At 44.4% G+C, this 25,193-nt stretch overlaps 1 protein-coding gene across 3 annotated transcripts in view; it reads right to left on the bottom strand.

Moving 5' to 3' along the window:
- PPM1B (protein phosphatase, Mg2+/Mn2+ dependent 1B) overlaps positions 1-25,193 on the bottom strand; it is a 64,663-nt gene that overhangs the window by 18,654 nt on the left and 20,816 nt on the right. For all 3 annotated transcript variants that reach the window (XM_073564185.1, XM_073564183.1, XM_073564186.1), the window contains exons 2-4: positions 18,853-19,712; positions 10,198-10,315; positions 1,460-1,571 (exon numbers count right to left, since the gene is read on the bottom strand). In XM_073564185.1, the coding sequence (XP_073420286.1) occupies positions 1,460-1,571; positions 10,198-10,315; positions 18,853-19,698 (1,076 nt within the window). In that variant the 5' untranslated portion in view covers positions 19,699-19,712. The remainder of the gene's footprint in view (positions 1-1,459; positions 1,572-10,197; positions 10,316-18,852; positions 19,713-25,193) is intronic.

The following is a 25,193-nucleotide window of genomic DNA, read 5'->3' as shown; positions in this document are numbered from 1 at the left end:
CACGGCGGAAACGCTTAAAAAACGAATCGGTCACTCTAGTCATGCTGTCCAAACCATGAGCAGCATGAATCAGACTAGTTGAATGAAAGCTGCCATGCAGATATCCGTTCTAGCATTTTAAAGAGAATATAGTTTGAGCCTCCCTTTCCCAGCACTGCCTGGGTGATTGACAGGCCCCTTGCCAAGTACACACAATGTATAGTCCTGCCATTAAACTACAGGGGACTCAGGGAAGAGGATCTCCAAACTATATTTTTCCTGAAGCACCAGAGTGTTTCTGGCAAATATACCTGAGTGCATTTGTGAAGCCAAACTTTGATTCATGTTCGCTGTTTGGACAGCATGCACCAGCTAACAAGTTCCCTTTAAAATGTTCCCAAATTCCTCAGAGGTGGCAGGCATCAGCCATCTCTCCCGACTCCACCATACATATTACACTTGGTCAAGCATTCATGTGTTCTCAACACAGGAGAAAGCCGCTGTCCGGCACGTCAAGCGGCAACTCAAATGCCAGAACGCAAAAAGCTCTGGAGTTTTACATTCAACCCACTTGATACTTTGTTCTCCAAACATCATCTGTAGGGAGAGTCAGAAGACTTCGATTACGACATCAAATAGATAGCGATTTAAAATTGAAATTTCGTTTGCCTTCGGACAATCCTTTAAGCTTGATTCGGCCTGGAAACATGCTTAAAATCATAAAGGCAATGCCTACTTTAAGAAAAGGGTTTGTAAACGCATGGATGTTTTTAGGTCAGGGTTCCACACTCATTTACTGAATAGGATAATCACCTAAGAAAACATCACTATACGTTGTGTTTTTGTATAACATTGCATGTGTACACGTAATGTAATGTTTCGGCAACATAAAAAAAAAATTTTCAATGAAACTTGGAAAAACATTTATTCCATGCCCAACACGTGACGTATCAGCTCAATAAACGGCTCAATGTTCGAGCCGAAACGTCGCATGCCTTGGGCATGGAATAAATATTTCTCAAAGTGTTATTGAAGGACATGCTGCCTCCCATTTTTTTTTGCTTGATCTGGAGGTTTGTACATGCATTGGCAGAATGTTTTGTGGTTTTCTTTTTCTTATAATGTATGATATCCATTATAAATCCCAAAGCCAGTGGTAAAACTATACACATTTTGAAAAAGGGTTTGGTTCCTTTGAGACTACCCCATTAAAAAGATCATAAAAAGATCATATGGAATTGGAAAATTAAAAAAAAAAAAAAAAAAAAAAAAATAATAATGGGGATCTATACATATTTCTACATGGTAATAAAGGAAACATAAGCAGAGTATATGGATTTGGCTTATGTTTGTTAATTCGGACCCTACACGCCTATGCAGAGGAATACATTGTAGGCCTCCATCCAAACTACAAAATGGAGGCCATTAGCATGACTTGAATAACAGGACCCGACCCACAAGACATTATACACACACTCACTTTCCAGATAAACCACCTCCAGGTGGTAAATGTGGTATGTTCTCTGCTGATAATATGCGCATTACATGAGCGAGGTCTGGCATTCCTTCCTCCCCAGCAGTTGTCATGATTTCTAGAAGACAGACATTTGTATCTTAGATCACATGGCTTAATCTCAAAAACAGTAGATGCAATTCCAGAGACATATACAGAACGTGCAATGCAGTAGGAAGTTATAAACGGTGTATTGTGTTTGCGCACCAACTCTGCACCCTTTGCCATGACCAAATTTTATCTATATGCAGTCATAGGACCATCCTACTATGACAACCCCAGTCTATGCACCCTACCAAGCCAAATTGACATCATGGAGGTGAAGGTACAAAGTGTCTGCTCTCCATCACGTCAAAACAAAGAAGCTGCAAACCACAAGGTGGTCAATCATTTATACTATATATGCTACCACATTTTACTGGGGTTTTCAGAAGATTGAAATGAGTTTCTAATTAAGAGAAGGCGTTATCCAGATGGGACAAACACTTTAAAGAGAATCTATCAGTAGGATCAGCCCTCCTAAGACATCTATATAGGCATGTAGGTCATAGGTAACTGAATAAAATGATACCCTGGTATCTGCAATCCTCTGTTTTATTCCAGAGAAAAACATGTTTTCCTGGTAAGTAAATGAGATGTTAAAGATCTATGGGTGGCATATAGATCTCCCTGATAATCTGTCTCCAGAGCATATTTCAAGCGAAAGAGACATTACCAGCGTGAGACATGAAGGTCAGGAGATCAGACTGTCAGTCATTACATGTCTCACACCGGTAAAGCCTCCTTTCATTTGTAAGCAGCTCTGGAAGAAGATTCTCACGGAGATGTCCCACCTATAGATCTTAACAACTCATTTACATATTAAGGAAAAAAAAAAAACTATTGGGAATAAAACACAGGATCACAGAAATCAAACGGACATACAGTACAGACCAAAAGTTTGGACACACCTTCTCATGCAAAGAGTTTTCTTTATTTTCATGACAATGAAAATTGCAGATTCACTCTGAAGGCATCAAAACTATGAATTAACACATGTGGAATTATATAATTAAAAAAAAATGTGAAACAACTGAAAAAGCCGGATTACTTACCGGTAATGCTCTTTTAATGAGTCCACGACAGCACCCACTTGGAGAGAGGGATCCGCCCATAGGAACAAGAAACCTACAGAGATAAAAGAGGGCGGTCCGCCTCTCCCCCTCAGTTAGATTTCAGAGTACCAGGAGGACCGCCAATTATTAGGCCATTATATTATCCAGTATTATAAATTTATTAACTTTACAACTAAGAAGGTGTATATACATTATGTTAACTTCTAGGGAGGGTTAGTGAACGGGTGCTGTCGTGGACTCATTAAAAGAGCATTACCGGTAAGTAATCCGGCTTTTTACTCTTCGCCACGACAGCACCCACTTGGAGAGACTTTCAGAGACTTTCACCTGGGAGGGACCACCGTGCTGAGGACCGCTCTACCAAAGGCTAGGTCGGATGAGCATGATAAATCAAGCCTATAGTGATTATAAAAGGTAGAGGGTGTAGACCAGGTTGCCGCCTTACATATAGACTCGATTGCGACGTCTCCCCTCTCTGCCCAGGAGGAAGCCATAGCTCTGGCGGAATGTGCTCTGATACCCTCCGGAGGATTTTCATTGCTCTCGGAGTATGCCAGCCCAATTGCGTCTCTGATCCACCGAGACAAAGTACCCCTTGTGACTTCATGTCCCTTCTTTTGGCCCTGGAAGGAAATAAACAGAGCCCTACTCTTCCTCCAGCTGCTAGACCTCTCGATGTATTGTAATACAGCTCTTCTAACGTCTAGTGTATGGAACTTTTCTTCCTCTGGAGTAGAAGGGTTACTAAAAAATGAAGGGAGGTGGATCTCTTGTGATCTATGAAACTTCCCTGCTACCTTTGGTAAGTATGAGGGGTCTGGTTTTAATATTAACTGATCCTGAAATGTCAACAGAAAAGGAGGTTCTATTGAAAGGGCTTGTATGTCGCTAACTCTTCTGGCTGAGGTTAGTGCAACTAGCAGTACTGCTTTGAAGGATAGGTGTTTAAGGGATATTGAATCTAAAGGTTCAAAGGGAGGACGTGTTAGAGCCTCCAGAACTAGGTTTAACTCCCAAGGAGGAACTCTAGGTATGTGCACCGGCTCACTCCGCTCACAGGCCGAGATGAACCTGCTTACCCATCTATTGCCTGCCACATTATAACTATAGAGGGCCCCTAGAGCTGACACCTGTTACTTTAGTGTGTTAACAGCTAACCCTAATTCCTTCCCTTTCTGTAGGAACTCTAGGATCGCTGTAATCGGAATTTCTCCGAAATCCGGCTCTGCGTGGGACTCTAGGAATTTTCTCCATACTCTGGTGTAAATTTTTGTCGTTGTCACTTTTCGACTTTGTAGGAGTGTATTGACTAATCCCTCCGAGAAACCTCTTGATCTCAACATTTCCCTTTCAAGTTCCAAGCCGTCAAGTGGAGATTGTCCACTTGAGGATGGAAGAATGGTCCCTGTGAGAGGAGCCTGGGGGTTGAAGGAAGCACCCACGGGTCTGTCAATGATATTGCTTGCAGGCAAGAAAACCAAGGCCTCCTGGGCCAGAATGGTGCTACTAAGATTATTCGTGCTTCCTCTGCTCTGATTTTCCTGATCACCTGCGGTAGAAGTATGATTGGGGGAAATGCATATGGCAGTTTGAATTGCCACGGGGCCTGGAGGGCATCCAGAATTTCCGGATTGTCTGTCATATTTAGAGAGGCGAATCTTCGCACCTGTCTGTTCTCTCTGGTGGCGAAGAGATCTATTTGGGGACAACCCCATAGTGCCACGATGCGTGTGAATATCTCCCGGCTTAGACACCACTCTCCTTGTCGCAGTGTATGGCGACTTAGAAAATCTGCCTCCCAATTGTCTCTTCCCCTTATGTGGAGGGCTGAGAGAGACAAAAATTGTTTTTCTGCTAGGGATAAAATCCTTCTTGCGGAAGACATTAAGGTGACTGATCGAGTTCCGCCTTGTCTGTTCAGATATGTGACTACTGTGGTGTTGTCCGAAAGGATTCTCACGTTTTCCCCTTGTAACTGCGGAAGAAAATGACACAATGCATGATAGACTGCTTTTAGTTCCTTTAAATTTGACGAATCCTGATCTTCGCCTATATCCCATAGGCCTTGGGCAAAACTATTTCCCATATGGGCTCCCCATCCTGTGGGGCTAGCGTCCGTGATAATTATACGGGAGGGTGTTATAACCCAAGGTACTCCTCCCGCTAATCATCCCTTAGCCACCATGTAAGGGAGGTTAGGACCTCCTGGGATAGCGTGTTTTTCTTTGTCAGATTACCCCGATCCCGGGATTCCTCTAAGAGAATTTGGTGTTGTAGTTCCCTCGTGTGGAACTGGGCCCAGCGAACTGCAGGGATGCAGGCAGTAAGGGATCCCAGGAGGGACATTGCTTCCCTTAAAGATATGTGTGGCCGATCTATTGCTATCCTCACTTTCTTTTTAATTGCTGAAATTTTTACCTGAGACAGTAGACATTTTTGGTGTATGGAGTCTAGCTCGAGACCTAGGAAGGACTGAACAGACTGAGGCTCGATTCTGGACTTCTTGAAGTTTATTATCCACCCTAGGGCCTGTAGGGACAAGATTGTATCAGCAACCCGCTCATTACATTGCCGAATTGAATTCCCTACTATTAAAAAATCATCCAGAGAGGGTACTATTAGTGTGTCCTTCTGGCGTAAAAAAGCCATCACTTCCAGCATCACCTTTGTAAATACTCGTGGTGCGATGGAAATGCCGAATGGCATGGCTGTGAACTGGAGATGCTGTATGGTGCCATCGAGGAGGACCGCCACTCTGAGGTATCTCTGATATCTGCAATGGATGGGAATATGATAATAAGCATCCTTCAGATCCAAGCCTGCCATCATACAATTAGGGAAGAGGAGCTTAATCGTGGATCTTATGGATTCCATCTTAAATTTATGATTATAAAGGAATTTAATTTCTTCAAGTTGATTATCGTCCGGAATGACCCGTCTGGTTTAGGTATCAGAAAGAGGGGAGTAAAATCCTCTCCCTTCCTGCCTTTTAGGTACATGGACCAAAACTTTTTTGTCCAGAAGGCTCCAAATCTCAGCCTCCAGGGCCTGCTGTTGAATTGGCGAGCTGAAGGATGTTATGATTAACGAATTATGGGGTACTTGATGAAATTCTATCTTTAACCCTTCTTTAATAATGCCCATGACCCAAGGGCTAAGCGTAATTTTCTCCCATTCTCGAAAAAAAATTTTTTAGCCTCCCCCCTACTGGAGGGACTGGCTCCTCAGTTCCTGTCCCTGCGGAAGGAGGATCCCCTAAACATGGCACCTTTGCCCTTTCCTTCCTTTGTGGACCAGCGGTTTTGATTTTCTGCTGGTCTTCCTCGGCCAAATGGTCTCCTAAACGCCCTCCTATAAAATGGGAGAGGAGGGTTAGGGAATCCTTTTTTCCTTTCTTTTGCCTTCGTAAGGATTTCATCTAAGGCTTTCCCAAATAAGAACTCACCCTCGCAAGGAATGGTACAAAGCTTTGCTTTGGACTGGGTGTCACCTCTCCAGCTTTTTAGCCATAGGCTACGTCTGGCGTTATTAGCCAACCCTGCTGTTCTGGCTGCCAAACGTAAGGAATCAGCCGAAGCATCTGCTATATATGCCGCTGCGCCGCGGATTAGAGGTATGGCGGCACGTAGCTTGTCTCTGGAGATCTTCTGGTCTATTTGCTGGTCTAGTTGGTCGATCCAGACCAGCATAGAGCGAGCTGTGCAAGTACTAGCTATTGCCGGTTTAAACGTGCTGGTAGCTGCCTCCCATGCCCTCTTTAATGAGGCGTCAGCTTTACGGTCCAGAGGGTCTTTTAGCACGCCCGAGTCCTCCACTGGTAAGATTGTTTGCTTTGAGGCGGAGGCCACTGCCGCGTCTACCTTCGGGACTTTAACCCATGTCGACAAGTCTTCGTCGTTAAAGGGGTACCTTCTCTTTGAAGTTGAGGGAAGATACCCTCTCTGGTCCTGTCTCTCCCACTCCTTCTTAACCAGAGCTTTTATTGCTGGAATAACCGGAAAAACTTTCCTCTGTCTGTTAGACCTGCAAACATAATTTCCTGAGCCGTTTGCGGCTCTTTTGTATCTGTGCAACCCATTGTATTCCTCACAGATTTAACTAAATTATCCATATGATCTAATGGAAAACAGCAACGGCCCTATATCTCTGAGGAGGATGCCGATGTAGATGCATTAGAACTATCCGAGGCTATTTCGCCCTCATCGGTGTCTACGGCGTCTGCTGGCCTAGTTGTTTCGATATTAGTAGGCCTGCTAGACTGATTTAGGGCCTGTAGTTCTTCTCTAATTATAGCCCTTATGTCTGCGGCTGATGTGGACGCCTGCTTTGCCGTTTCGTTTATGCATCCTTGCACAGTCTTTTTGTGTAAGAGTCCGGTAGCAGACGTGTACACAGGGCACATTCTTTATTTTTTGATTTTTCCTTCCTCTTAGTCTGAGATAGAGACATCATGACGGAGGGGGAGAGGGAGGGGGGAGAGGGAGGGGGGAGAGGGAGGGGGGAGAGGGAGGGGGGGGAGAGGGAGAGGGAGGGGGGGAGACACATTTTATCAGCTTGATAGGCAGAGCGTCGTCCACTCACCCAGAGAAGCTGTAGGTACCGGCTCAGGAGGCTGAGAAGGAGGCTGAGAAGGAGGCTTGTTGGCATGGCTACGATCCGAGGACCCTCGTCTTGCGTGGTCCTTGGCTGCTGCTGCGTCGCCTGCCTGGGGATGCGTGTCCTGTCTTGGTGAAGACATGATTGCACGCCATATTTCTGTGCCCCAGGCCTTTTATAAGCCCCTTCATACCTGGTACCTCCCCCTCCTATCTGCGGCTCCTCGCTACAGCGCCGAGACTAGCCGCCCGCGCTCTGCAGATCAAATCGCTCTTTTTTTTTTTTTTTTTTTCTGGAGGGGGCGGGGAGCGCCTCTCTGCTTGCAGCGCCGCCCAGCCGCGCGTGCGCTCTGAGCCGAGGAACCTCCGGTAACCCGGAAGTTCCTCCTTACCACTTCCTGCCGCGCTGCCTGTGCGTCCTCCTGGACGCTGAAGCCCTTTAGGAACGCCGGAGGCTGCCGTTTTCTCCGGTTCCTGCGCCCCCACATGGACCGGAATGGATCCTCCCGCCCGGTGTCATGTTGTCCACAGAAGAACCCCGGTCGGCGCCACCCGGTACCGGGGTTTCTGCCCGTCATCCATACCAGCCGAGGAGGGAGCCGGATTCCAGCACTCCCCCGTCGCTGCTTCTGGACCGGAACCCCTGCTGTTCTCGCAGACACTGCACAGGCGGTTCCTTGGCCCAGGTAAGACTCTAGCGTATCCTGCGGTTCCCCTTCGGAACAGGAAACCAACTGAGGGGGAGAGGCGGACCGCCCTCTTTTATCTCTGTAGGTTTCCTGTTCCTATGGGCGGATCCCTCTCTCCAAGTGGGTGCTGTCGTGGCGAAGAGTAAAATATGTCTTATATTCTAGGTTCTTCAAAGTAGCCACCTTTTGCTTTGATTACTGCTTTGCACACTCTAGGCATTCTCTTGATGAGCTTCAAGAGGTTATCACTGGAAATAGTTTTCACTTCACAGGTGTGCCCTGTCAGGTTTAATAAGTGGGATTTCTTGACTTATAAATGGGGTTGGGACCATCAGTTGTGTTGTGCAGAAGTCTGGTGGATACACAGCTGATAGTCCTACTGAATAGACTGTTAGAATTTGTATTATGGCAAGAAAATAGCAGCCAAGTAAAGAAAAATAAGTGGCCATCATTACTTTAAGAAATGAAGGTCAGTCAGTCCGAAAAGTTGGGAAAACTTTGAAAGTGTCACATGAGGACAGCCCCAGGAAAGGAAGACCAAGAGTCACCTCTGCTGCGGAGGATAAGTTCATCCGAGTCACCAGCCTCAGAAATCGCAGGTTAACAGCAGCTCAGATAAGAGACCAGGTCAATGCCACACAGAGTTCTAGCAGCAGACACATCTCTACAACTGTTAAGAGACTTTGTGCAGCAGGCTTTCATGGTAAAATAGCTGCTAAGAAACCACTGTTGAGGACAGGCAACAAGAAGAAGAGACTTGGTTGGGCTAAAGAACACAAGGAATGGACATTAGACCAGTGGAAATCTGTGCTTTGGTCTGATGAGTCCAAATTTGAGAACTTTTGTTCCAACGACCGTGTCTTTGTGCAACGCAGAAAAGGTGAACGGATGGACTACATGCCTGGTTCCCACCGTGAAGCATGGAAGAGGTGTGATGGTGTGGGGGTGCTTTGCTGATGACACTGTTGGGGACTTTATCAAAATTGAAGGCATACTTAACCAGAATGGCTACCACAGCATCTTGCAGCGACATGCAATTCCATCCGGTTTTAGTTTAGTTGGACCATCACTTTTCAACAGGACAATGATCCCAAACACACCTCCAGGCTTGGTAAGGGCTATTTGTCCAAGGAGGAGAGTGATGGGGTGCTACGCCAGATGACCTGGCCTCCACAGTCACCAGACCTGAATCCAATCGAGATGGTTTGGGGTGAGCTGGACCGCAGAGTGAAGGCAAAAGGGCCAACAAGTGCTAAGCATCTCTGGGAACTCCTTCAAGACTGTTGGAAGGCCAATTCCAGTGACTACCTCTTGAAGCTCATCAAGAGAATGCCAAGAGTGTGCAAAGCAGTAATCAAAGCAAAGGGTGGCTACTTTGAAGAATATAAGACATTTTCAGTTGTTTCACACTTTTTTGTTAATTATATAATTCCACATGTGTTAATTCATAGTTTTAATGCCTTCAGAGTGAAGCTACAATTTTCATAGTCATGAAAATAAAGAAAACTCTTTGAATGAGGAGGTGTGTCCAAACTTTTGGTCTGTACTGTACATTTGCATTTCATTCAGCTTTCTATGACCTACATGTCCATATAAACAGCTTAGGAGAGTAGATCCTACTAACAGATTCCCTGTGATTCCCCAGTGAATATCTGCAGCATAAAAAATCTTGCAGATTTCAAATCCACAGCACAGGCCAATAAAAGCTGCAAATTCTTTCACCAGAAATTAAATGGATAAAAAGCAACACAGCAATAACAGAATGGGGCATTGGGCAGGTCAGGGTCTTCTGTAAGGAAGCCCTACATCAGTACACAGAAGCACAGCATCTACCAAGTATCAGCAGCACTCTCAGTATGTATCACTACTGAAATGTACCCCAGCTTTCCCAGTGTCCTCCTCATACATTGACAGAAGCAGCTGCAGTGGAATTAAGCCCAGGGCTACTGGATAGCAGTGCAGGCAGTATTTCTTCCCTCTTGATCCTACATCTATAGTAAGACTGCTGCACTGCACTATTGCAGTTTTAGCAATTTTTTAATTCATATTCAGCATCTGCAAGCCATACATGTATGATCATAGCAGTCTGCAGATCCTGTGACATACTGACAATGTATTGTGAAGCAGTCTGACTGTGCCATTTAAGGAGACAGAACTTTGTCCACCCAATGTACTCTGCCTGGCAGTCAGGTGGGGAAGTGCCGCTTACAACTCAGAAAGTGCCGAGGATTAAGTGCAGCAGTATAGTAAGGGATAGAGGGGTAAAAAGGAACAGGGTCAGGAAAAAAAAAATAAATAAAGTGTACCTTCAATTTTCGATTCTAAATATTTATCCAGCTCGGCATCTTTCTTGATAGCTTCGTCTGAAACTTTAGGAGCATTTTGAAGACAAACAAGTACGATACTCATGTTATCACGACTTCCCTGTGGAGAGAAGAGAAATCTTAACTTCCAGGATACATCATGTCCTAAATATTATATAAGATGGTATGACCCCAGAACTGCTTGTGTGCTGTAGCTCTACACCACTGTGGATAGAAGGGTTTATGTTGGAAACATAGTTTAGAAGCACCAAAGACCACTGTAGTCAAGCAAGCAGCAAAATTACCGCTGACAACACTTGACTGTTCCAGCATTAAACACAGCAAAGCAGCAGCATGGAGACAAATTCTGTCATGTATGCTTTAGAAACAGAAGTTCCCATGTTTTATGGTTATATGTGGATGTCCTGTAGATCTGCCAGAGAATATGTCCATGGACTTCAGTGATCTTAACAGATGCTGTATGTTCTTTGCAATACTAAGTGACCCCGCCAAACACAGGTACAAACGTTTAATGGGAGACACATGCAACTAAAGTTGTATTACAGATGAATATGTTGAGATTTTATATTTGGTGTGTATGCCCAATGTGCACTGCAAGAAGCATAGACATTACCCACCTTGCTGCACCCTCAGGAGCTGTGCGCCACTCACCAACAGGGAGTTCATTTCATGACCCAAGCCAACCAAAAGCAACTCTACAACTGTCACTGAGAAGCTTGTAAAACGCATCTGGTTGCACAGAGGCCTCATAGCACAGCTGTCCCTATAGGCCCCGTGTCCATACAACCATCTCTAACAGGAAAGGTGGATTATTGTGCAGTACATCAGCAAAAAGAATGAGCCTGAATCAACCATTGTGAGATCTCAGACATGTGGACTGTGCAAGGTGCAAACATTAGTGTTAGAGTTGGTGGCTTGTGTATAAACGTGTGGGGAAGTGAAAAATGGCAGGCACACTTACTGTAATGTACGTATAAGAAATGCTGCACTGTTATAGAACTGAGGCAACACCCCCCCTTTAGTAAAGACATTTCTCCCCCCCCACCTCTCCTAACAGCATGCCCCAAATGAAGAGTGATGTGAAACTACAAATCCGTCTGGCACCAGCCAATAGTACAATGACCAAATAATTTAGCCGAACGCCCACTCGATCTGGGGAATCCCACCAGTGTGAACCGCCAATCTCCAAGTCACGGAGCAACTGCTAAAATTTACCTCGGAAAACACCTTTAAAAACAGCAACGTGGCTACCCAATACCACAAAATCAGAATAGCAAATATTAAAGGGGTTTTCCACTTTAATATTTGTCCCGAAACACTAAGGCTATGTGCCCATATAGCGATTTTCATGCGTTTTTTTCCTGAGCAGAAACGCATGCCCTTGAAATGAAAAACGCATGCGCTTTTTGACGCGATTGTCAAGCATTTTTGCATGCGTTTTCCAATGCGATTTGCCCATATAATGGATGGTATGCGGAATCGCGGGCGATTCCGCAAAATTAATGAACATGCTGCGTTTTTTACCGCTAAGCCTTTCCGCAGCGGTAAAAAACGCACCATTGGCACAACATGTGGTGCGTTTTCTATTACAAATGCATGGAATGCATTTTTTAAGCAGCGGAAACGCTTAAACGCTACGTGGGCACACAGCCTTAAACATTTAATAACACAGCTGTCCATCACCTCTAGCAGCGCCAGGAGGCAGGTGGTCTCAGAGAATAATACACCTGGCAGCTTTACAGCCAAGACTCCTATTCATGATGCCCCCAAATGCTCTCTAACACTTTTACGCCGCTGACAACTTCCATTATTTCCTCCCCTTCTTTGCAGAGACATGACTCTTATTTATCTGTCCACATTGACATAAGAGGGGCTTGCTTTTAAGGGACGTTTTCTACTTTTGAATAACTTCATTTTACCACATACATGGTGAACTGAAAAATAGTTAAAAAAATAAATAAATAAATAAATATTCCAAGTGGGGAGAAGTTGTGAAAACCCCCACAATTTACCTTTTTGGGAAACGGTTTTTGCAATGTACATTTTGTGGTAAAAATAACCTCACAATATGATTATGGTGATACCCAACATGTCCAGTATGTTATTTTTTTAAAATTATTTTAGGGTAAAAAAAAAAAAAAAAAATGGTGTTGTGTCGCCATTTTTTGGCAGATGGAACACTGATGGCTTAATTTTTGCAGGGCAAGACAATGTTTTTATAAGTACCATTTTGAAATAGATTGCAACAGCATTTTTTGTGGAATTGTGGAGACAATGTAATTTTAGAGTTCTTTAATTTTTTTTCTTTTACGGTGTTTACAGACCTGGTTAACAGTTTTAATATTTTGATAGATCAGAATTTTCTGAAAGCGGCGATACCAAATGTGTAATTTTTTATACTTTTATTTACAAAGGTTGAAAAGGGGTGTGAGTTGAACAAGTTTTTTCATTTTCAAAATTTTTTTTTAGCCACCTAAGGGTGTGTGCAGACGCTGCGGAATCCGCACAGATTTTGCAAAAACCGCAGATAAACCGCAGGTCAAAAGACCTGCAGATTATCAGCGGTTTTGCCTGCGGTTTGGACCTGCGGATTCACCATCTCCACAATGGTGGAGATAGGAACCCGCTGCGGATTTGAATGGTACTGTACACCGCAGCTAAATCTGCTGCGGGTCCGCAGCGGCCAAAAACGCTGTGGAAACGCAGCGGAATCCGCAGCGTGTGCACATACCCTTAGGGTGCACCACTGCATTTAGCAGGCTGGGTATCATGGGATCACTTTAATGACAGGCACCAGGGTGGAGGGGAGTCATGACAACCCATCAGACACCAGCGACCACATCCCGGGCGCGCCAGTGGACGGAGATAATGATACGCTGACATGCGTGCGTGTTATATGCCGCTGTGAGAGACAGAGGCTTTTAACTAGGTAATTACAGGCGGTTAGTGGCAGGTTATGGCTGCAATAAGCAGCCATCATCTGCCGGGTATTGGGAGGGCTCGTAGCTTGAGCTCGCTCCATACAACCGCTCCCAACTGGCGTTATAACAGGGCTGTGGAGTCCGAGTCTGTGTCATGGAAATTGAGGAGTCGGAGGTTTGGCTTACCGATTCCACAGCCCTGGTTATACATGCAGAGCAGATGTTGAGAAGGGGGTTAAATCATATCTCTTATGCACCACCACATTAGCTCCCATGTTGAGTTTTGTCCATCTTCTGCAACTTCACCTCCCTGCCACAAATTGTAATATAAAAAGGACCTCTCACTAAATCTATCTTGTTGAACAATGTAATACCGGCTGCAGAGCAGAATACCATTTTTTTTATTTTTATTTCCCTGCTGAGATATTAGCAATCAAAATATTATTCACCTAATAGGTATTTCCATCGCCAAGATCCTATCACAATATGTAGTAGGTGTAATATTAGCAAATACCTCCAATTAGAAATGTAGTATCGATTTGCTGTCTTACCCCATGGGCAGGGAATTAAGAAATCATGGTTACGACTACTGTCCATATGAGTGGTGGTAAAAATGGATGCCTAAGGCTACTGGAGGTATTTACTAATACACTGCTCAAAAAAATAAAGATAACGCAAAAATACCACATCCCAGTTGCAAATCTTTTTTCATTACTTAGTAGGATTGAGAACAATTGAACAAAAATGATCAAATTAACATCCCATGGAGGTCTGGATTTGATATAATACTCAAAAGTGGAAAATCAGATTACAGGCTGATCCAACGTCAGTGGAAATGCATCAAGACAAGAAAATGATGCTCAGTAGTGTGTGTGGCCTCCACGTGCCTGTATGACTTCCCTACAATGCCTGGGCATGCTCCTGATGAGGTGGCGGATGTTCTGAGGGATCTCTTCCCAGACCTGGATTAAAGAGAATCTGTCACTCCATGAACGATTTTGAGCTATTACTATGGGTATACAGGTAATAGAATAGTAAAACCAGTCTTAGCTGCATGTATCATAACTGCGGTGTATAGCTTGAGAAATTATGTTATATGTTAATGATTTCTTCCAGGCTCTGGGGCGTGTGGCGCCTGGAAGAAATCACTGTCTCCTGACTTCATTATAATGGTATCCCCCCATATCAGCATCACACTGACCTGTTTGTCGCTGAAATCCCACGCATGCAATATGCGCCGCGTGGTAACGCGAACCCTGTCTGCCCTCCTACGAGCAGTATCTGAGCAGAAGATCAATACAAACACTGCTCATAGGAGTGGTTTTTTTTAAAGATATAGAGTGAGATATGAAAAATAAAACTCAAATAATGTTTGATCAAACTTTACTTACAATAAAGAACTAATTGACAACGAGTTTCTGGTCAGACAATCCCTTTGATCAAATGTTTTGATATATCGTTGAGTGTCATTTGGTCTGATATCAGATTATTCTAAAAAATACATAGAATTAACATTCTGCAGCACTTCTATCCCTATGATGTTTCAAAAAGAATGCAGGTGACAAAATTCAGTGACCTTTAAAAGAATCACAAGAGGGATCACAGAGGTTATAAGGCCTCTCTCTCCTCCAGTGTTTTTTTCAAAGTACCACAGAAGGATAGATGGAAATGGTCTAAACACGCCCTTACAAACGCATATGTAAGAAACCCTTTAACGGCTCCATCTCAATTTCAGGCCAAGGCGACTTGATGGATGAACTATCTCCCGGAAGGTCGATCTTGTGTGAGCCTAAAGACAAACATAAGGGAGGGAAATAAGGGTGCTGTCCTGAAGAACTTCTGGAAACAGAATTTCCGGTAGGTATAATTCCCTTTTTCCATTACATTCCTCTGGACAGCACCATGGAGAATACCAAAGAAAAGGTCCAAGGGTGGGTACAGAAGCCCAAGGACCAAAGTCCCAGGCAAGAACCAGGCTGGATCTAGAAATGATCTGAAAGATCAAAAGAAATATAGATATCTAAAGAAATCCGTAAAGATACCGTATATACTCGAGTATAAGCCGACCCGAGAATAAGCTAAGACCCCTAATTTTGCCACTAAAAAAAACTGGTAAAACTTATTGACTTGAGTATAAGCCGAGGGTGGTGCTGCACAAGGGTTAATGGTGGCCCAAGAAGATACTCCATAGATAAATAACCCCCATAAAATGCTGCAGAAGGGTTAATGGTGGCCCAACAAGATGCTCCATAGATAAATACGGCCCATATATTGCTGCTGTTGCAATTAAAAAAAAAAAAAATAAATAAATAATGACACTCCCCTCTCGTCGCTGGAGGCCAGGTGCCGGTGTACTGAGCAGGTGGGGACACCGACGCGCTATGGGGGACAGGTGCGGGTGTCACCGCTGGCTCAGGCCCCTGGCACTGGCGATATTCATCTGTTCCCATTCCATCGCAGGGCGCCACTGTCTCCTGAGTCTCTGCAGTGACGTTCAGCAGAGGGCGCGCACTGCCTACGTCATCACGCCCTCTGACCTGAACGTCATAGTCAGAGGACGCGGAGGACAGAGCGAAGCGCGGCGGTGGAACGGGGACAGGTGAATATTGTACTGCTCCCCGTCCTCCCCCCAATCATAGGGTCTCTACAGCCCCTGCTTCTTCCATTGTCTCGGCGCCCCTGCTCTTCCTGCGTTCAGCGGTCACGTGGTACGGCTCATTAAAGTCATGAATATGCGCATATTCATGACTTTAATGAGCCGTACCACGTGACCATGGAAGAAGCAGAGGCTGCAGACACCGTGCCAGGAGGGGGCGAGTATGATCTCTGACACCCCCGCTCCCCTTCCTCTGCCGAATCCTGGTATATGACTCGAGTTTAAGCCGAGAGGGGGACTTTCAGCCCCCAAAAATGGTCTGATTATCTCGGCTTATACTCGAGTATATACGGTAATCAATGTAGCACTAGTGAGTGTCTGATATATGTCTATAATGGCAAAATTCAGTATGAATGTGATAAACAAATTACCACAGCAGAGACGGAGAGTGAATCACACCCGTTGTACCACAACAATGAATCGCAGTGAATTACTATTATTGTGATAGATACTTATAAACACCACAGCCAAAGAATAGGCCTAAAAAGTCATATTGCCCAGAAAAAGTATGGTGATAGCCACAACACAATGAGGCCTGTACAGACCAACAATCGGCTGCATGTGCTTAATAACAGGACTGTTCCTTCATCGGTTCACCTCGGCTCAGATTAAACCTTGGTTACAGACCAGCTTACCAAACTACAAGCAGACCTGCAGGACAGAGACACTGGACTGCGGGAAGATCAAACCAATAACAGCTAGTATATGGATAATGGGCAGAGCATTGGGATGCATGTACCTTACTCATCCAGGAGATCACGTTTATTCCGAATCCTTAGATGTCTAGGCCTCAAGAAAGGGCTGGATATTATTGAAACTAAGGAAATACGCCGTCTGACAGGTAACATCTCCTGCCATTACCAACGTCGGGCTTCTCATTAGAGCCACTGAAAGGGGAATCCTTTGACACAAGAGATTATTTGAAACTGCCTCTATACCAGTCATTAGTCCAGACATTATATGTGTGTCACTTTAAAAAAAACAAAAAATATTAGCCAGGACAGGCTATTCAACCTAGGCTCAGCCAGAGAAAAAATAAAGGCCTAAAAGGCAATCTTCTCAGTGATATTTATACACCCAGACTGCAAGGGACCCTACTCTATAACTAGAGGAAAGTAGGTTTCTTCCCATCACAGAAGGTGATTATCTACTGTAAGACAGTGGGACTATGGATTCTCAACTGTATGAGTCCTGGATACAGATTATCTTAGGAGCCCTGACTGCTGTAAGAGCAGCGAGTATGGGATCCTCTGCCACATGACGCAGTGCTGCTGATTTGCGACAAGGTACAAAGAAGGCAGTGATGAGGCCCCTGGTAAACACAATACAACAGACTTATGGGACGAGAATCTGTCTACCGGATGTTGATCAAGGAAACTAGTACGACTGCCGTATGTGGAGTCGGGAAGGATTCTTTGCACCTCGTGAGAATTCCTGCTCCCAGAACAGTAGTAGGTCCTTTCATAGGATGAACCCAAAAGACGTATGTCTCCCTTCAAAGCTGACTGTGAAAGAGACTTGCCTTTAGCACTCTAGGCAGTAGCTCACTTGAGAGTACTGGTCCAAACAGAAGAAATACTAAATTACTAGGCCAATCCAAGCATAGCTGTTCCTCTGCCTAAGACCGGTTGCAAAGAATGAAGCAACAAAAGCTGGACCTGGGTCTAGAAACACGAGGACTCTAACTGGAGTTGGGGCAAGAGTCAAAATATGAAGTGGTAGGCCGACTATACAAGGTGTGGCCACACTGCCAGAGTGATGAGGTACAAGTCAGAAGGTCTAAGCCAGAGGGCAAAAAGGCACAAAGCCACAGGTACTATGAAGCACCATGAAGCACAGAGGCACTATGATGCAATATGATGCACAGCGGCACTATGAAGCAATGATGCAAAGAGGCACAGACAGCCTATGGCCATACTTGAAGGTGCTAAACAAGAGACCAGGTGCACAGCTGCATCCAAGTGAGGAATCTATCAGCATTCAGGATAAACCTTCACTCTGAATAGTACATCTCAATTGTCAGACTAACCCCACCTGAAGAAGCTAATTAATGAGTCGCAGCTGGAGGGCAGTCTTCATAAAGACAAGGTGCTGTATTAACACCATGTGTCCTCCTATGGATGGAATAGTTAAGTTGCAAAGAACAGCGAAACACTTGGTTATTAAACCCAAAAAATGGAAACATGCTTCACAAAAGTGACTGTGAAGCCCAATCATAAGGCCCTGTGCAGACATGACATGCAACTAACTGAAGTCAAATCATGAGATGTAGTCCAGACATATGGCCTTACCACAACCTAGAGATCCAAGGCCTGGCTGCATATATGTGAAATCAAACCTCAGCATGAGGCTCTAGGCCCAGCTTCGGTACAAAGGCATGAGACTAGCATTAGCCCAGAGGCCTAGGCCATCAACACAAGATTCCAAAGTGCACTTACCTGTGCTGGCTCCACACAAATAAAACCAGGGGCAGCTGGTAATGCCAAGAGGGAAGCAGCCTCACATCAGAATTACTGCTCATGATGCACAGGCTGGCTATTGACTGAGGGACCCCTCTCAGAGAGACCCCTCTTCATTCAGAGAGGTGTCTGCCACGGACTGCTTGACAGGGGGAAGGGAAGGCCGAGAAGAACCCCAGACCCCCCCAAATATTATAATAGATAACCGGTATTGCAATGAATAGGGCATCAATAACAAAATAGTACAGCCACTTTTAAAAGTATTTTCCCATTAACGTTTATCAACAATCTACAGGATAGATATGTAATCGGAGGGTTTCCACTGACTTGGGACCCCCATTCTTGTGCTCAAGAGGTTGAATCCCATGGGGGAAAATTACTGCTAGTCCTTCATGCTATGAGTACGAGTTTGTGTGTTCGGTGGGGCCCTCAGCGATCATACATTAAAGTATATTATGGACAAAAATAAAAGGGGTCTTATCATAAACCTTTAACAACCAAAGACACTGATGATAGTGGAAGAAAAAAACAAAAACAAACAAAACTTTTGTTCTATTTAGGACCATCTTTGAATTGCACAAATTTTTCTCTAGTCACTCACCTTATGTAAACAGGTGTCCACTACAGAATTGCACACTTTCTCGAGGTCATCTGTTAGCTGAAGCCTATAGTCGACAAATTCACAAAGCTCTTCGTTGCTCATGACATCCCAAATGCCGTCGCACGCTAGAACTATAAACTCATCATCTTCTGCTCGTACAATCTCATACACCTCAGGCTCGGGAGAGACAAGCTGCTCGGTAGGACCCTTGCCATCGACACACTTGTAGTCATAGTCCCCGAGGGCGCGAGAAACTGCCAACGATCCATTGACGCGCTGAATCATGACGCTGCCGCCAGCATTTTGAATCCTCTCTTTCTCCCTTGGATTGCAAGGTTTGTGATCCTGTGTGGAAAAGCAAACTTGTCCACTCCTATACAACACAGACCTAGAATCCCCACAGTTGATGAAATACACATGGCTTGGTGAAATAAGGACTGCCACAGCAGTAGAGCCGCTTCTGTCCATGCCATTCCTTAAATCGGCAAAGTTGCGCATATACTCATCAATTTTTAAAAATCCAGTTCGTATGCCACTTTTAACATTTTCTACAGAAGGTTCCACGTTGGGCCCTGACATTTCAGTCGCCCTGAAGTCCTCATTATCTGTTATATGCTCTAACAAGTGCGACGAGCAGTAATTTGCAACACGAGATCCAGCATGGCCATCATAAACAGCAAAAAAGGACCAGTCTTCCAGGCCATGAGGGATCCCTACCACAGCTGTGTGAGCGTCTTCCATTTCAACACGCCAGCCCTGCATGCTGCTGAGTCCATATCGCAAACCATTTCCAGCTCCGTGAGCGTTGTGTTTCTCTGTTTTAGGTTTGTCCAAAAATGCCCCCATGATCAGTAATTAGCCTGCAGAGAGAAAAATAGCAAAAAGGGTCAAATAACACTAGATAAAAGTAAATAAAATAAATAAGGTTACTTTTGAAAAAAGAAATCTCAAGTGATAGGTGTCTGGATCCCAAAACCCTCCCATTTCAAGAGAAGATTGTGTAAATTGATACATTAAATCCATGTAAAGACGTGGAGATTCATGATGCAGGTTTCACAACAAAAATCTGCAGAAAGTTATAGTGCAATACATGTGGAAGGTGTTCTAATATGCTCTCTACAGACAAAAAAAAAAAAAAAAAAAAATTTTACATGGAGATATTTAACCCTTTCCCGACATTGGATGTCCTGCTACATTCTATTTCCCCGCAAATGGACTTACCGGTAAGTGATAGCCGAGCCCTAGCCGTCACAGCCAGGAGCGGTGCCCGCACCTTCTCCGCCTGTTTTACCCTCTAAATGCTGTAATCAATAGTGATCTCAAAATTTAGACAGCAGGGAGAGGGAAGGCACTCTCTCTCACCCGATCAAAACCCCAGCAACATCATGGCGATGACGACCCCCTGGCCTGTTAAGACCATGCCTGCACCTACTGTAGCCGGCAGACTAAGGCCGTTATTTGGTCATGAATTGCCATGGCAAAAATCAGGACCACACAATCATGATCTCAGGGTTCCGATTGGGACAAAAAGAGAGCCCACACACTTTGTTAACCATGTATATGATGCAATCACTTGACAGCAGCATCTAAGGGGTTAAACAGATAAGGATGGTGCCAACAGTGATCGATTGTCCACTATAGTGTACAGCTGACAGCTGGTGGATTGTCACCTGTATGGGGATGCTGTTCTCTTTATCTCAGGTCAGTAAAAAGATGTATTGGCTGTCATTAATGGGTTGAGTCAAAACAGTCACTACACCTTTAGATCACTTCCTAGAGAGGTGTCATTTCTAAAATGGGGTCACTTGAGGGGAGGATTCTGCTCTTGTAGCACTCAGGGGCTCTGCATATGCAGTTAGCAAACTATTCTACAAAAATCTGTGCAGGAGGCAAATCGTGCTCCGTCACTCTCGAGTCTCGCCGTGTGGCCACAAATGGGGTATTTATACGTACAGCAGAAAGTGTGAAAAATTTTGGTGCCATTTTTACCCATTTCTCAGTATGAAAATGTAAAATATGGGGCCAAAACAATGTTGTGATAAAACTTGAATTTTTTTTGTCTTCACTGTCTAATGGTATGAAATTCTGTGACACACCTGTGGTGTCAATATGATCACTGCAAATTAGATTAATTCATTGAGTGGTGTAGTTTGTAAAAGGAGGTCACTTATGCAATTGGGGAGGAAGGGTTGTTCTGCTACCTCAGTGAATCATGGCACCCACAAACCAAACAGCCAAATCTGCACTATAAGTCTATGTGCACACGACGCAGATTTGCTGCGGATCCGCAGCGGATTTTTCCTCGCAGAAACGCTGCAGATCTGCACTGTGATTTATAGTACAATGTAAATCAATGGAAAAAAAAAACCTGTGCAGATGATGCAGAAAAATCAGTGCGGAATTGCTGCGGATTTAAAAAGTGCATGTCACTTCCATTGTGCGGATCTGCAGCATTTCTGGACCCCTCCATGATAGAAATCCGCAGTGGCAAAAGCTGCAGAAAATCCGCATAAAAACAGCGGCAAATCCGCGGATGCGGATTCTGCAAGGAGATGCGAATTTTGTGCAGAAAATTCTGCACCACTTTTCCTACGTGTGCACATACCCCAATATGGCGTTCCCTCCTTTCTGAGTTTTTCACTGTAAAAGTAGTTCCCGATTACATGCAGGGGATTGATGTAATCAGGAGAAATGTAACAAAAAACTGAGGTCCACTTTTTCCTATTGACCCTTATAAAAATTAGACTTGTAGTTTTAAGAATTCTTTTGTCACTGACCAATGATATAAATCCTGGGAGGCACATGAGGTGTCAACATGCTCACTGCACCCCTAGATGAATCCATTGTGGGGGTGTAGTTTGTAAGATGGGCTCACCTATGGGGGAGGGGTATCTGACAGGGCTGTGGATTCAGATTCGTGGAGTCTGTGTCCATTTTGGTGGAGTCAGTATAAAACGAACTGACTCCGACAATATACAGGGTGGGCCATTTATATGGATAAACCTAAATAAAATGGGAATGGTTGGTGATATCAGCTTCCTCTTTGTGGCACATTAGTAAATAGGAGGGGGGAAAACTTCTCAAGATGGGTGGTGACGATAGCAGCCATTTTGAAGTCGGCCATTTTGGATTCCAACTTTTAATGTCCCACCCTGTATAATAAATTGAATGCAGTAATTCAATGTAAATTATGCTGTAAATGTTTTCATAAGAATTTGACAAAGTTATGAAATGTCTTATAAAGGTCTGTTCTGTATCTAATGATCTCTGCTTTTAGTTGAGATGAATCTGTGCTGCACTTTATGTACATGCTCAGTAGTGACCAGTGTTGTGGGGTCATAGATTAGATGAATCTGTGCTGCACTTTATGCACATGCTCAGTAGTGACCAGTGCTGTGGAGTCGTAGTAGGGATGAATCTGTGCTGCACTTTATGCACATGCTCAGTAGTGACCAGTGCTGTGGGGTCGTAGATGAGAGGAATCTGTGCTGCACTTTATGTACATGCTCAGTAGTGACCAGTGTTGTGGGGTCATAGATGAGATGAATCTGTGCTGCACTTTATGCACATGCTCAGTAGTGACCAGTGCTGTGGAGTCGTAGTAGGGATGAATCTGTGCTGCACTTTATGCACATGCTCAGTAGTGACCAGTTCTGTGGGGTTGTAGATGAAATGAATCTGTGCTGCACTTTATGCACATGCTCGGTAGTGACCGGTGCTGTGGAGTCGTAGTGGGGATGAATCTGTGCTGCACTTTATGTACATGCTCAGTAGTGAAGCAGGGCTGTGGGGCCGGAGTTGTGAGTCAGGGAAATTGAGGAGTCAGAGGTTTGGCTTACTGACTCCACAGCCCTGGTTTCTGTTGTTCTGGCACCTCAGAGGCTCTGCCAATGTGACATGGCATCCTCAAAACCATGCCAGCAAAATCTGAACTAATATGGCGCTTCTTCCTTTCTGAACTTTGCCTCAAAAGTAGACCACATATGAGGTATTGGAGTACTCAGGAGAGATTGCACAGTAAATTGTACAGCTCCTTTTCTCCCATTATCCCTTTTGAAAATTAAAATCTTGAGGCCAAAACAACATTTTAATGGATGAAAATACAGCTTCATGACGACTTAATATATTTTGTTACTTATTTTTTTTAACAAACTAGGATGTTAAACTGCTATATTGTTTCAGGAATTATTAATTGTGATAAAATAACTTTCCATTTCATAAAAAAAAAAATAAAGTGATAGATGCGGGTGATTCTTTCTCCGCCTCTCAGGGCAATATTAGAGGAGAAATTTTTTTTTTTTTTTTTTTTTTTTTTTATTCAACCCCTAAAACCACCAGAGTTCTGTTTGGTTCCCCTAAAGTATTAAGAAGTATTTCAGTCACAAAGAACAATGAGCTTCACATGTTTGGATTAATTATCTCTTTTTCCAGCCTTTTCTGACTATTTAAGACCCTCCCCAAACTTGTGAACAGCACTCATACATGGTCAACATGGGAAAGACAAAGGAGCATTCCAAGGCCATCAGAGACAAGATCGTGGAGGGTCACAAGGCTGGCAAGGGGTACAAAACCCTTTCCAAGGAGTTGGGCCTACCTGTCTCCACTGTTGGGAGCATCATCCGGAAGTGGAAGGCTTATGGAACTACTGTTAGCCTTCCACGGCCTGGACAGCCTTTGAAAGTTTCCTCCCGTGCCGAGGCCAGGCTTGTCCGAAGAGTCAAGGCTAACCCAAGGACAACAAGGAAGGAGCTCCGGGAAGATCTCATGGCAGTGGGGACATTGGTTTCAGTCAATACCATAAGTAACGTACTCCACCGCAATGGCTCCGTTCCAGACGAGCCCGTAATGTACCTTTACTTTCAAAGCGTCATGTCAAGGCTCGTCTACAGTTTGCTCATGATCACTTGGAGGACTCTGAGACAGACTGGTTCAAGGTTCTCTGGTCTGATGAGACCAAGATCGAGATCTTTGGTGCCAACCACACACGTGACGTTTGGAGACTGGATGGCACTGCATACGACCCCAAGAATACCATCCCTACAGTCAAGCATGGTGGTGGCAGCATCATGCTGTGGGGCTGTTTCTCAGCCAAGGGGCCTGGCCATCTGGTCCGCATCCATGGGAAGATGGATAGCACGGCCTACCTGGAGATTTTGGCCAAGAACCTCCGCTCCTCCATCAAGGATCTTAAGATGGGTCGTCATTTCATCTTCCAACAAGACAACGACCCAAAGCACACAGCCAAGAAAACCAAGGCCTGGTTCAAGAGGGAAAAAATCAAGGTGTTGCAGTGGCCTAGTCAGTCTCCTGACCTTAACCCAATTGAAAACTTGTGGAAGGAGCTCAAGATTAAAGTCCACATGAGACACCCAAAGAACCTAGATAACTTGGAGAAGATCTGCATGGAGGAGTGGGCCAAGATAACTCCAGAGACCTGTGCCGGCCTGATCAGGTCTTATAAAAGACGATTATTAGCTGTAATTGCAAACAAGGGTTATTCCACAAAATATTAAACCTAGGGGTTGAATAATAATTGACCCACACTTGTATGTTTAAAATTTATTAAAATTTAACTGAGCAACATAACTTTTTGGTTTGTAAGATTTATGCATCTGTTAATAAATCCTGCTCTTGTGTGAAGTTTGAAGGCTCTAACTTATTTGCATCTTATCAAACCTGCTAAATCTGCAGGGGGTTGAATACTACTTGTAGGCACTGTATACCCTTTTTCACATGTAATGCGCCATGGAATAAATGGTGCTATAATAAATAACTGTATCAGGTGAGCAATTGTTTATAACTCTTTTACCAAATCTTACTACTCTTAGGCTAGAAGAATATTTAGAATTGAGAGTCTTCAGTGGTTGATACCATCTTTTCAGTTAGCCATTAAAAGGTAACAAATTGAAAGCTTTCGAGACTACTCAGGTCTCTTCATCAGGCTAACCTGAGTAGTCTTGAAAGCTCACAATGTGTTACCATCTTTTCAGTTAGCCATTAAAAGGTATCTACCACTGAGGACTCTCAATTCTAAATATTCTTCTATCTACTGGCTAACACGGTACAAAGATATATATCTTTCCTGTACTCTAAAGCCCCCCGTCACACAGTGATCTCGCTAGCGAGATCGCTGCTGAGTCACAAGTTTTGTGACGCAACGGCGATCTCACCAGCGAGATCACCGTGTGACAGCTATGAGCGACTGGCCCCCCTGCTGGGTATCGCTGATTGTTCATGAAAGGTCAGGACTTTGTTTGGGTCGTTGGTCTCCCACTGGCCAGCACGCATCGCTGCGTGGCAGGCGGGAGAACAACGACCAGCTAGCTGGTAACCAAGGTAAA

This window comes from Dendrobates tinctorius, unplaced genomic scaffold (assembly GCF_039654945.1).
Source record: "Dendrobates tinctorius isolate UK_male_01 unplaced genomic scaffold, ASM3965494v1 ptg000434l, whole genome shotgun sequence".
Lineage (NCBI taxonomy): Eukaryota > Metazoa > Chordata > Amphibia > Anura > Dendrobatidae > Dendrobates > Dendrobates tinctorius.
Note: the sequence above shows the minus strand (reverse complement) of the source record. Positions and strands in the feature narration are given on the sequence as shown.